Source organism: Gymnoscopelus braueri (assembly GCF_963280865.1).
Source record: "Gymnoscopelus braueri genome assembly, chromosome: 5".
Classification (NCBI taxonomy): Eukaryota; Metazoa; Chordata; class Actinopteri; order Myctophiformes; family Myctophidae; genus Gymnoscopelus; species Gymnoscopelus braueri.
In genome coordinates, this window is record NC_137606.1 from 1,977,762 (window position 1) to 1,991,677 (window position 13,916).

At 40.6% G+C, this 13,916-nt stretch overlaps 1 protein-coding gene across 1 annotated transcript; it reads right to left on the bottom strand.

Moving 5' to 3' along the window:
- Positions 1-2,517: 2,517 nt before the first annotated feature.
- Positions 2,518-7,516, bottom strand: foxa3 (forkhead box A3). The gene is made up of 2 exons (XM_080427942.1): positions 7,116-7,516; positions 2,518-5,619 (listed from the first exon to the last, which is right to left on the bottom strand). The coding sequence occupies exons 1-2, from the start codon at positions 7,185-7,187 to the stop codon at positions 4,258-4,260; spliced, it is 1,434 nt and encodes a 477-aa protein (XP_080284068.1). The 5' UTR covers positions 7,188-7,516; the 3' UTR covers positions 2,518-4,257.
- Positions 7,517-13,916: the final 6,400 nt, after the last annotated feature.

A 13,916-nucleotide genomic window follows, 5' to 3' on the forward strand; every position in this document is an offset into this window, starting at 1 on the left:
GTCAAATCACAGACAACCCCCCTTTATATATTTTGCCATGGGGCATTTTTCAGAGGAGATGGTGATGTTGTGAAATATAACATGTTATCAGTGCTCCATTATCTGTTTTTGGAGTGTGGTTTGGAAACTGGGTCAGCTCCAGGTTGCAGATTAAATTGTAAGAGTTACAAATTGATTTTTTTTCCTTTTTCATTTTAGTGCCTAAATTATTCTGTGGTGTTGAGTTGTTGGTGCCTTTCACAATTCATCAGTAGAAATATTGTCATCCATTTCCTTTACAAAAGTAGGGGGGAAAACTCTGCACAGGTACAGGGTTAAACGTAGACACTATCAGCATAGTCACATGATTCTAGTGTCAGGATATATCACAGTGACATTTTAGAATTTGGTAGGTTAGACTTTCCTGTGTGTGTGTGTGTGTGTGTGTGTGTGTGTGTGTGTGTGTGTGTGTGTGTGTGTGTGTGTGTGTGTGTGTGTGTGTGTGTGTGTGTGTGCGTGTGCGCGTGCGTGCGTGTGTGAGCGCGCATGTGCACACGTCGCACGCGCATGTGTGCATATAAGCTCATTCATCTTTGAGTGTGTCTTTGCCTGCATGCATGTGTGTGTCTGTCCATATGTCTCCCCGTCTGTGTGTCTGTGTAGCTGTGGAGACCGTATCAGACAAGCGCCTACCTATCTTATCAAGCCAACTGCTCTGAAGGGACTATTGTGTGTGCAAGGTGACAAACCACCTTAGATTCCCAGAGACCATTTCTTTTCATATTCCAGTGACTGCGTGAGTGTATGCGTGTGTGATGTGTTCATGTGTTTGTGTAGGGTTTTAGACGTAGAACTAGCATGATGAAGATTATGATGCTTTATGTATCTTGAACGCCCTTAAACCAAGTTGAAACCTATAATTGACTCGACCTGTTAGAGGGTTGAAGTGGGTGTCACCGTTATGTGACAAGTCTGACAACAGAGGGCTGGGTTGAACAAACTGTCAACAGGCTAACAGACAGGCAGGTGGTTAGACAGGAGGCCAGGTGACATGACGGAAAGCAGACAGACAGGCAGACAGACAGGGACAGGGAGGCCAGCAGAGGACTGTTGCAGAAAACAGGATCAATAAGTTAACTAGCCACCCCTATTTCTGCTGACATTTGCTAAATCTAACTTATCTGCCTAAAGATAAGGTATGATCTCCATTTAATTTTGCTTGTAGGTTCATGTTAATAGTGTGATCTCAGATGTCTTACTCTCAGAAGTCTTAATGCAAACATCACAGACTACTCCTAATTAAACGCTAACAGTCATCTGACATCGTGTCTCCTCCATTTATTTATTTATTTAGTGCTATTTTGATAGTAGGCCTAGTGAAGGGTCAAGAGACGTGCATGTTCACATGCGTTTGTGTCCGTGTCTGCGCGTGTGCTATTGTATGCTGCCATATGTGTGACGGAGAGACAGAAACATGGGTCTGTGGTTTATGCAGAGGTCTGTGTTTGGGGGCTCCTCAGTGTGAGCCCTTCTATGTTTAGTCTAACAACCCAACATGTCATGTCACACACCAGAGTCATTTGGTCAGGAGCTGTTTCAACAAGACGATACTATGCGCACAGCACTGCCGTGCTAGCCAGCTCGAGTCACATTGTGTTCATGGATGACCGATGGGACTGATTTCATCTAAGTTCCATCAAAGGTTCCTGCTGTGAGATATCTAGCAAATGGAATCAACGAGAACAGTGGTTCTCAACCTTTTCAGGCTGCGACCCCCCCAAATAATCTTATTTGAACTGGGGAACCCCCACCCTGACAAGCGCTTGGAATTGTAGGAGTTGAGGCATTACATTTGGTTTGACTCGGTTCCACAGATAAATATTGTGAAAATAGCAGAACTACAATCTTATAATGTGAGGCGTTGCGAACTTGTAGATCGGCTATTTTCACAATTTTTGTCTCTTTCTTTTATTATTTGTCAATTTGGCCATGTTTGACCAGTTTAGTAGTTTGTTACTTGTGGTGCAGTAATGGTCTTATTTGGGTTTTTTTAGGTATTAAAAAAGTCCTTAAATTGTTACTTCACTGTAATCTGGGGACCCCGCCAAAAAGTTAATGTGTGGACCCCCCTGGGGCTCCGGACCCACATGTTTAGAACCACTGAACTAGAACAATCTTTTGTTGCAACTTTAGATTCTGGGTCAGAATAGTTTTACATTTTGTGTGTCAACACAACAAAAAGTGTTCTGCTTATTTTAGTTGCCAAAGATTGACTGCAACTAGCCTGAGATAATTTGTTGTTATTTCAAAGCAACTTTGCATCCTTCGCAAGATGATATACTTATGTATATCAAGCAAACATCTATCACGCAACATTGGAAATGTGACTTTTTTACCCCATGTTTTTCTTTTTCAGTCTTCTCAGTTACCTCACTTCGTTTATTTTAGTGGTCTCAAAATATTAACTCTTGCCATAACATGGATGCATAATTTGTTTTAATTCTTTTCTGTAACTGAAAGGAAAAGACAACAGCACTGTTTCTCCCCATAATTTTTGCCTTTTTAATAAGAAAAGAAAACATAAATCAATCCAATCACAACATTCAAACCAACAACAAATGACAAAAAAATAAAATAAAAATACAATATATTATATCAACACACTTTCCAAAGTCATCATAGCTTAAATAAAATACATCTTTCTTCAAAACTGGAATAAACTGAACAAAGAACAGCGTATGACCTGAAAACTCTGCGTCCTCTGTAAAATATACAACGATAATCCTTCAATAGACTGTCAGTTTAAATTGATCTTACAAGATCAACAAAATTGTCATTAAAAAAAGCACTTTTTGAGTATGAGGCTTCCGCAACATCAGAGATTGACGCAGCCCAGCTTTTGACATCATCACAGAGATCCTACTGAGTCGAAGAGTTGATCCAATGAGAGAAGTCATTAGTAAGCATTGTTGTAACACACACACACTATCAGGCCCACCCCAGCACAGTGGGAGCTCACATAGTGCAAAGTACTGTATGTAAATCTTCCAGTAGTGCATCTCTCCTCCCTTCTACTATCTTTAGTAACCGACTGAACTCAGACACACACATTCATCACCCTGGTATCAGTTGTGAAATATTCAAATTATATGAGTTTGAGACAAAATATAACTTTTTTTTCTGGTGTAATGTCTACTGGAAGTAACAATAAAAACAGGGCCCGTTGGAAGATGGGGGGGGGGGGGGGAGAAAAAGAAAGCATAGAAAACTTGACTTGCTAATTACCACAGTTACTGTCTCTCCTTTTCATTTTTCTTCTTCTAAGCGCCTCCCATGGTGCAGGGGAAGCAGCTATTCTTCATATCAACCGAAAACAACCGTCCACCATTTTGTTTAAACAAACTGTATGAGCTACCCGCGAGTTGACGGATGTGTGATCTGAGAAACATGACTATAACACATCAGTATAACAAGATTTTAGTCTGTAAAAGAAATGTTGTAACACAAAAAAAAATCATCTGGACTTCACTGTATCCTACTGCAGTAACAACCGCTTAGAGCAGTAACCTGAAATTCACCTCTCTTTGGCTAAAAAACTAAAACACCTCACATTTGGGTTGTAACTGGTCAACACAGCATACTATACAAGATATATTAAAATTTATTCCCCTTCATAAATAAATGCAAATAATCCTTTTACACCCACATTAGCTCTATTTACAAATTGTACAAATCATAATTTTCTTCATCTCGTACTTCTATGTGGCTGAAGAAACTGTTTTATTGACAAAATGCTTAGGAAAAGTAGAAATGGCAAGCAACGACTAGCGAGGAATGGTATTAGCTTCTATATAGACTTACACAGATGAGATAAATGTCTTCATCATCAGCTCAGTATTGATAATATCCCGTTTTCAAGTTGATATCAATTCTCAGGTTCCTAGATTCCATGAAACTTGCATGTCCCCTTGTTCTTCTGTGACCGCCCACCCAGATGTAAAAAAGAAAAAGTTCTTTGGTCCCTCAAACACGGCAGCCATTTTAGATGAATGCATGTCTCTCTCTCAGACAGACAGAGAAAGTGATAGAATCTAAGAAAGAGAGTGAGAGTAAGGAAAGGACTCAACGATGGAAAGAGAGCCCTCACAGGTGTCCTTTTCTTAACCACTGAGAAAGACTGAGACAGCGTTAAAAAGACACAGTCCTTGCCTCCTCCACAGGCCTCTGTTTCGTGTCCCTTCAGCTGACAGGTAGGAGGGAAGGAGGTGTCCCTCCATATTAGGAGGCATTGAGCATTGAGCGGCTGTACAGGGTCTGGTAGTAGGCCCCTGAGTCCATGGCCGCCGGCCCCTGGTCGTAGATCTGTTTGGCCCCCATCGGCGAGCCGTTGGCGTAGCTGTTGTAGGCCATCACCTGGTCCTGGTAGGACTTCAGGTCCATCTTCTGCTCGTTGGACATGAGGTTGGTGATGGAGAAGGGGTGGTTGAAGTTGTAGTGAGGGTCCAGGGACTTGAGGGCGTCGCCCTGCAGGTCCAGGTGCTGCTGCATGGGGCTGGAGAGGAGGTGGGGGCTGCCGCCCCCTAAGGCGTGGCCGTGGAGCAGGGAGTTGGAGATAGAGGAGGAGGCGGAGGAGAGGGACATGCTCATGGAGGACGGAGGGATGGAGCCGGCGGAGGAGGAGGGGGGAGGGAGGGAGCCGGGCGGGCTGTGGAGGTGTGAGGAAGGAGGTGGCGGCGGGGGGGCGCAGTCTAAGGGAACCATGGAACTCCTGGCGTGTTGTTGCTGCTCCTCGGAGGAAGAGGAGCCGGGGTGAGAATTGTCAGAGTGGGCGGAGTCTGCTCCCTCGGAGCCTCCCACGGGGCTGTGCTCCTCGAGGAGGTTCTCTCCGCCATGGCCTCCTTTCGCCGCCCCGCCCTCCTGGCCCTTCCCGCCCTTGCTCTTCTCCGACTTGACCTCGAGCTTGAAGCGCTTCTGGCGCCGCAGGTAGCAGCCGTTCTCGAACATGTTGCCCGAGTTGGGGTGCAGCGCCCAGTAGGAGCCCTTGCCCGGCTTGTCCGGCGAGCGAGCCACCTTGACGAAGCAGTCGTTGAAGGAGAGCGAGTGGCGAATGGAGTTCTGCCAGCGCTGCTGGTTCTCGCGGTAGTAGGGGAACAGGTCCATGATCCACTGGTAGATCTCGTTCAGCGTCAGCATCTTGCTGCCGCTCTGCTGGATCGCCATGGTGATGAGGGAGATGTACGAGTAGGGTGGCTTGGCGTGCGTCAGCGAGCGCCGATAGGGCTTCGGAACCTCCTTGGGCCCGGCCCGGCTGAGGGAGGTGGGCGAGGGGTAGCCCAGCTGGCCCATGGACTGTCCCATGTTCTGGTAGTGAGACAGCGAGCCCAGGGAAGCAGGGGTGGGGGATCCCAGCTGCGCGAGGGAGCCCGGGTTGAGGGAGGAGGCCACCGGGGAGAGAGACATGTGTCCGGGCCCGGAGCCCATGGAGGTGAGCGGAGAGCTGCTGAGGCTGGAGCTGGGGTAGGCGGCCATGTTCATGCCTGCCGGAGCGCCCGTGGGGTTCAGGTTGATGTAGCTGTTGATGGTTCCCATGGCGCCCATGGAACCAAGACCCGAGTTCATGGTGCTGGCAGAGGAATACATCTGGAGAGAGAGAAGATAAACAGCATAGACATGCATAAGTGGTTGTTTAATTGTGAGTGAATTTTTTACCCCTTACGAATGCCTTCTAAATCAGTAGTTCTCACACTTTCAAGATTTTTCAAAAAGGCTCAAAAATAGCAGATGTACAAGTGCGGCAACAAAGTGACACGCTGTGAGCTGGTATATCTGCTATTTTCAAATAGCCAACGCAAAAACCTAAAATGACACAGATGCCTTCCCGGTTTTAATGGGTAAATTAACAAAGAGAGAGAAAAGTTGCATTTATAGCAAATGATTGAATAATCTAAATATTATTCAATATAAACTGTAAATGATGTTTTAATGCATATGACTATGTTTTCTAATTTTTTTTGTACATCTCGGCAGTTAACATAATAGAAAGAAAAAAAATCTATGAATAATAATATCAAGAAAAAAAGCGGTTGGTTTTCCACTGACAAAATAAGCCTTATCAATGGACAATGCAGCCCTTGGTATGCGCGGACAGGACATGGATTTCACATGGCAATGTTAACCTGAAAACGCGTAAAATGCGCGTCATGGCTGCAGTTCCTTTCAAACAACTTCTTGCAACCATTTCATGGAACAACTTTGTGTAAAGGGAAATGTATTAGTCCACTACAGGGTTATCAGATTCATGAAAAACAATCATTAATTGTAATAATTATTTTTTAATAAATATATTATAATGGATGGTCGTTATAAAGCGACTGAAAAATACATTGGCTACTCAATACTAATATCCGAATTAAACACCTCGACAAAAAGGCAATAAAAAGGAGAGAAATAATGATTACTATTTAAGTAAAGAAAAAGTAAACGAAGAGAAATCTCAGATAAAAGCACAATAATGACCACTGTTTAAATATGACCTGAAGCTATCGTCTCTTTAATTGAATCAAGTCTTGGGGATCTGAGAGGTGTGGAGTTTATTGATGGAATTAACTCTAATCGAATTACCGAGAAAATCTGCCATTTCCTTGCGATGGTGTTTGTAGCCTTATTGAATTCCAAATGGAATTGTCTCTAAATTACTCTGAGGCTAAGAACAAAAAGGATATGGTTGTTTACAAACTGACAATTTTTATTTCGTTTAGTCTTCCATTTGTTGGAGTATAGGCCTACCGTTTATTAAATGTAGTCTTCTAGGCCAGTGGTTTTCCCAAACGTTTTAGCACAAGACCCAAAATAAAACATAGACGTTTGCCTGGGACCCAATCTAGTGAAAATAGCAGATCTACAAGCTCACATTGTAGATCTGCTATTTTCACTACTTCTTAAATATATATATTTAATTTATGGAATTATATTCTATACATCACATTTATTGTTAAAGTAAGAAATAATGACCCGATCGGATTATGTATAGCTATGACCAATCCAGTCAGCGTAAAGCCTACTAATGTCGGCCTATACTTAGTCAATATAATGCAAATAAGTGTGTGTTATAATAGTTGCTTTAGACGCATCTTTACCTCACTGGCTTCGCTGTAGAAGGTATTCCACTCTGGAAGATCGTGAGATTCCATCTTCACGGAGCTCAACATCCCCGACAACACTCTTTGAAGTAGAAAAACGTTACACTCGGCCAAATGTTGAAGAAGAAAAAAAAATCCAAATGTTGAAAAAAGTTGGTGAAACGAATCTGACTTGATGTTCTGAAAATTCCAATTGAAAGTTGCTTTCCTTCTCCGAAAAGGACAGGAGAAAAAAAGTTACCAAAGAATGGGGGGAAATGTGATGTTGACGTCCTCCTATTAGTAAAGTAAATATTTCTTATTTGTCAATCATCCATTTGTTTATCGTCGATAGATTGTAGACTAGAGCTACAGAAAAATCCTCACAATGTCCCACTGGGGGCCCGGGTCGCTCTGGGTTGACTTGACGGGCAAAATATAGTCCAGAAAAGCTTGCCGTCCCTTTTTATAAGGCGGCAGGTGAAGTCCCGCCCCGCACTTGAGATTTGAATACGGTGGCAGGATCCAGGAAAGGCCGGGTTGGGGGAAAAGGGCTCTGCGGCCCCCTGGCGTGCTGTATATTGGCCTGGGCCGCAGCAGACAGTCAGACAGACACCCAGATGTTGGCCTGCTGCATTCTCCAGCTAGTCTTTTGTTTTGTTTTGTTTATTGTACATACAGTGGTGGACATTAACTTAGTACATTTACTTGAGTACTGTACTTAAGTAGCCTACATTGAGTATTATTATTATTATTATTATTATTATTATTATTATTATTGCAAGCTCATTCAAGTACAAATATTGTACTTTTGACTCCACTACATGTCTGGAAAGGGACTCTTGGGACCCAAACTTACAAAAATATATTATTAATTCAAATATATAGTGAAAATAGCCGATTCAAGCTCACAGTGCGTGCAACATGTGATAGGATAGAGCTGCTATTTTTGAAAATGCATTCTTTGGAAATGTCCTACATTACAGTACAAATGCATATTATAATATGTGGCTACTTCTGAATACTTATATACTGAGAGAGAGAGTATATATATATATATATATATATATATATATATATATATATATATATATATATATATATATATATATATATATATATATATATAGATAGATAGATAGATAGATAGATAGATAGGCGTACTAAAAAAAGAAATAGAAATTGCACTGTTTGATCATTAATGTGAGCATTAATGTGATCAGGAGACGAGGTGTTGTCTTGAAGTGAGTGAGGCTCATCAGAGAGATTGGGGAATCCCTGAGGACAGCGTGTGAGAGTCGTTAATTTTCCTGGCTATCACTTCTGATAGTGGATATACCAGGTGTTATTCATCAAGAACAACCCAAGATTCAGACCCCGCACTGTGTTTTTTTTTTTAAATACAATCATAAAAAACGTTTAGGCTATAGGACTAATAGCCTACCACTTGGAAAAAAATAAATGTCATGCTGGTGCACAACCCTGAATTTGCTATATGCAAAGATAATTCGATTTGAAAAATGCTAGTTTGCATTGTAAAATTCTCTATTCATTCGGAAGGTGCAAACTTTTTTTTACACTCCACTTGCATTCAACATGTAGGCTAGGCCTAAATCATAGGTAGCCTATATATATATATATATTTAAAGCGAACATTTGTAACTCAAATCTTTGCTTCTGGGGTGTCCCTGGAACAAAAAACATTTTGAGATGGGGGGATCTGCGGCCAAATACATATAATTTGGGGTGTCCTTGACATGGAAAAAAAGTTTGAGAACCACTGGTGTAACGGAACGGACCCCCCACTGGTCCCCAGGGTTGTTTCCTTGCCTGTTAGAATACACATCTCTCCACTTTGACGCAGACGGAGGGCCTCTGAATGTCAAAGCCTGGGCCTAATGGCCGCTCAATGGACATGTAATGGATGCGCAGGCGGGTGGTCGATGGGATCACCTCTGAGACAAGATCCCAAGGAAATAAACCACCAGGAAGGAGGGCTGTGTGTCTGTAAAAATGCATTTTCCACAACGTTAAGAATATGCACCATGTTTTTAGCCTACTAGCCTACACTATTATGTATTTGTTTATGGAGAATATTTTGTCCCAGCGCTGCATCAGATGTTTTAGGTCAGTGGTTCTCAAACTTTTTCATGTCAAGGACCCCCAAATTGACACTTATTAGTAGCCCGCGGACCCCCATTTGAAAAGATATGCCAGGGACGCCCATATAAGAAGAAGTTTTACGGCTCTCTAGCAGTGATTCTCAACCATTTGAATTTATTTCAAGGACCCCCAGTTTGACATGCATTAGGCTACGGACCCCCATTTAATGGCATTTCTATCTATGGGACCCCAAATGTATGCAATCAATGTTAATTTAACTCTGAGTGTACAAATTGAACCAAATGGATCCAACGGGTCCATTTGGTTCCATTTGTACACTCTCAGAGTTACAGACACATAAGGGTCCATTTGGTTCATAAATAATTTAGCTGGGGACCCCCTCGAACTCCCTGAAGGACCCATGGGGATCCCCGGACCCCACTTTGAGAACCCCTGGTTTAGGTTATGCATATTGCAAATCTAAGCATCGTATATCCTGACCACCGTCACCTCTCAACAACCCAACCATTATCGCCTGTTTGCAAAAACGTCAAGTCGATTAACGACTTGAGAGCTATAACACGTCCAATGTATGCAATGATGTAATTAAGCCTCGACAGACGTAAACTTTCATAAGAGAAATAACTCAAGATATGCAATGGGCATCAGACAGACAGTGGTGGAAAAAGTAATAAAAGTAGGCTATCAATACCTAATGCAGAAATACTCCGTTACAAGTAAAAGTCCAGTAGGCTATTCAAAATGTAGCCTACTTGAGTAAAAGTATAAACATCCTGAAAATAGCCAAAGTTTAAATAGGGCTGAAGGGGTTAATGTATGTTTTGTAATAATAATCCAAATCTACAAAGAAACTAGTAACTATTGTTTTAATAGTGGAGTAAAAAGTACAATATTTGACTCTGAGATGTAGTGGAGTAGAAGTGATTTAAAAAAAGTTTTAATGGAAATACTCCACTAAGGTAAAAGTAGGCTACCTCAAATTGTAGGCTACATAAAGGGGTAGTTCACCCCCAAAATAACTTTTTTTCTATTGATTACTGACCATCTGGAGCCTTGAATTCATAGATATTTTTTTGTTTTTGTCACATTCCTAAGCCAATAATTTGATTATAATAAATGTGTCCCCATTGATTCCGGTAGGAGACACAAATGCATTTGTGTCTCCTACCGGAATCAATGGGGCTAAATTTATTATAATCAAATAATAAAGGAAGGAATGCGACAAAAACAAATAAATATCCATGAATTCAAGGCTCCATGGGGTGAGTAATCAATAGAAAAAAAGTTATTTGGGGGGTGAACTACCCCTTTAAGTACAGTAGCCTACTTAAGTAAACGTAGTAGTGGTGGAAAGTAACTAAGTACGTTAAACGTACTTAGTTACTTTCCACCACTGGCATGAGGCATCAGAGGTAGGCTAATAGAATGCATCATTTGTTGTATTTCGATAATTAGCAGACACAGGAAAATCAACAGTCTGGGTTCATCCGCCGGTCTCATCCATATTAACAACACATAGCATGTAGAAGTTATTAGGCCTTGGCCTTCAGGTTAAATAAGTGCGTCACGTGTGCTTCTTTATACCTGTAGCGACAAATAACCCTCTTGATTCTTTTGCCATAGACAATCGATACAGGACATCTCACCTCAATGTATTTGTCCAAAATGTAAAATTAAATATTAGAAAAATGGTCTTAAGTAATGTAAATACATAACATGCACGGTAGGCCTACATCATTATCAGACTTAAATGTATCCTTCAACTTCTTGTTGATGCCCCAACACATGACTGATATACAGCAATTGTAGAAATATTATACATTAAATGTCAAATGTTTAAGCATGTTCTAATCATATAATACATTACTTTAAAAAAAACATTTTCCGAATATTTTATTATTTAACATTTTGGAAATAAATAGCCAAATCTAACAGCGAGGTGCCCACTCTTCTTTAGTGCCCACCTATCATGTTACCTAGAACATAAGAGTAAAATCATCTGGAGGAGTGGGCCTCAGCCCTCAGTCAGTGTTCTAGGCTGTCTTGTGGTTGAAGCTCGGGATGGGGTGCATGGTTTTTTTTCTCTCTTCACACGCTTTTGAGATTGAATATTCTTCCCTTCTTTGCAACACACACCGCCATATCCTCCTGCTGCCAAGCTGTTGTTCATGCCAATGGCCCCGACTCCGTCCATTAACACCTCTATAATTGCTTTAACAATAGCCTTAATGAGTTGACACTAATAGAGGAAACGACAGATCAGCCTGCTGTGGCTCTATGCATTCAGACAGACACTCTCCCTGACTCTCCACAACAATAAACATGCACTACGAACACCAAGACTTGGTTATTGTGACACATCGTTTAGTGGTGGTCTTTTATTTATTTACTAACGCTTAAATCAGTGGTTCTCAAACTTTTTCATGTCAAGCACCCCTAAATTGACACTTATTAGCCCGCAGACCCCCCATTTGAAAAGATATGCCAGGTACCCCAATAATAAGAGAACATTTTTTTACGGCTCTAGCAGTGATTCTGAACCATTTTAATTTCAAGGACCCCCAGTTTGACATGCATTAGGCTACGGACCCCCATTTAATGGCATTTCTATCTCTGGGACCCCAATATACTGTGGAATAAATGTTAATGTAACTCTGAGAGTACACTCAGAGTTACAGACCCATAAGGGTCCATTTGGTTAGAATGGCCCATTTCATCATGTTGCATCATAATGATTGGATTAGTAACCCATTAATGTGTTCATCACTTTCGTATAGTAGCTGGTAATGGTGGGGCTGCTTGCTTTATATGCTGGGCAGTTTAACTTACAACACATATCATAATCATGTATCAGTTTGTTTTCCATTAATAGCCTATATAGAGCTAAATCTGAAAAGTAATGTCAAGTAACAGTGGAGTAAAAATAGGCTACAGTATTTGCCTCTGAGTAAAAGTAAAGTGGTATACAAAAATGGAAAAATCACATAAAGGAAGTATCTCAAACGTACTCAAATGCGGTGCTTGAGTAAAGGTACTTAAAGGGGAAATCCACCCATTTTCAATATTTAACTATGTCATTAATATAGCATAAAGGAGTTGTGTGGAAATAAGAAAAAATTAAAAAAAAAATTCACATTGCAAAAAAATTTAACATTGCAAAAAAATTAACATTGCAAATTACACTGTGATGACTCATCATGGTGTAATTTGCAATGTTAATTTTTTTGCAATGTTAAATTTTTTTGCAATGTTAATTTTTTTTTTAATTTTTTCTTATTTCCACACAACTCCTTTATGCTATATTAATGACATAGTTAAATATTGAAAATGGGTGGATTTCCCCTTTAATGACTTTCCACCAGTCAGTTTTAAGTCCCTCTACAAAGAACAGGCAAGACAAAGTGTTGCCAGTTTCTGTGAGAGAAATAAGCAACCAGGTCTAGGGAAACAAGCCCAAAAGAAGCAACTAGGCCACACGAGCACTTTATCGGCTATATGAAAATAGCCGACCTACAAGCAAGCTCACAACAACGCTTATAGATCTGCTATTTTCAAAAACTTGTGAAATAAAATGTGGAATATTTTGAATATTGTTGATAAATTCTAACACAAATGCTCCCTGGCACAAAACATTTATGAAAATATTTGGGACTGGTTTAAATAACAATTAAAACATTTGGAAACGCACTTTGGAAACAAGCCCAAAAAACCGCAACTACCCATTTTTACAAGCAACTTTACAGAAAAAGAAGCCCAAAGTCGCTTATAATAAGCCGGCATGGCAACACTGCAACGAATGTGCCGTTCTGTCATTACATATTTAGAGAAAAGTCAAAGACCGCCACCTAGTGGCCAAGGGAAAGCCCTTCGTTTGAGAATAATATTCGACTGGTCCCCAATCCAGGAGCTTTGCAGCTTGTCATTCCTGATCAATCAATAGATCGTTTTCACGACAGTCACAATGATGTACAGTGGTGGAAAAAGTACTCAGATGTTTTACTTAAGTAAAAGTATCAATACTGCAATGTAGAAATACTCTGTTACAAGTAAAAGTCCGGAATTCAAAATGTACTGGAGTAAAAGTACAAAGGTATTGGTATCAAAAGTACTTAAAGTACCAACATTAGAAAGTACTCATTATGCAGAACACTATTTTCAGATTGCCGAAATGTATACAGAGCTGAAGTGGTTAATGTATGTTTTGTAATAATAATCACAATCAATAAAGTATAATATTTGCCTCTGATATGTAGTGGAGTAGAAGTAAAAGTACTGAAAATTGGAAGTACCCAGTAAAGTCAAAATAGCTCAAAATTGTAGGCTACTTAAGTACAGTACTTGAGTAAATGTACTTAGTTACTTTACACCACTGGATTTACATAAATATGCTCTGTTTAGTGTAGCAGAGCCTTTATATGAATGCCACAAAACCTAATTTGTATCATTGGTAACACCTGTAACGTAACATTACGCTTATGTCGATATAGCTGCTGTGAAAATGTGTATGTTTTCCAATGGGCGTGAAACAAATCTCTCAGCATGCATGTCCTTATACTGTCATTGCTCACATTCTAATACTTATAAACTTGTGCTAATTTTGCAAGATGTCTTTTTGCAAGAGGGAACTTGTAGGGGTAAAAAACAAACAACCTTGATTTCAACCAATATACTAAAATCATTTGAACTCAGCCTGCT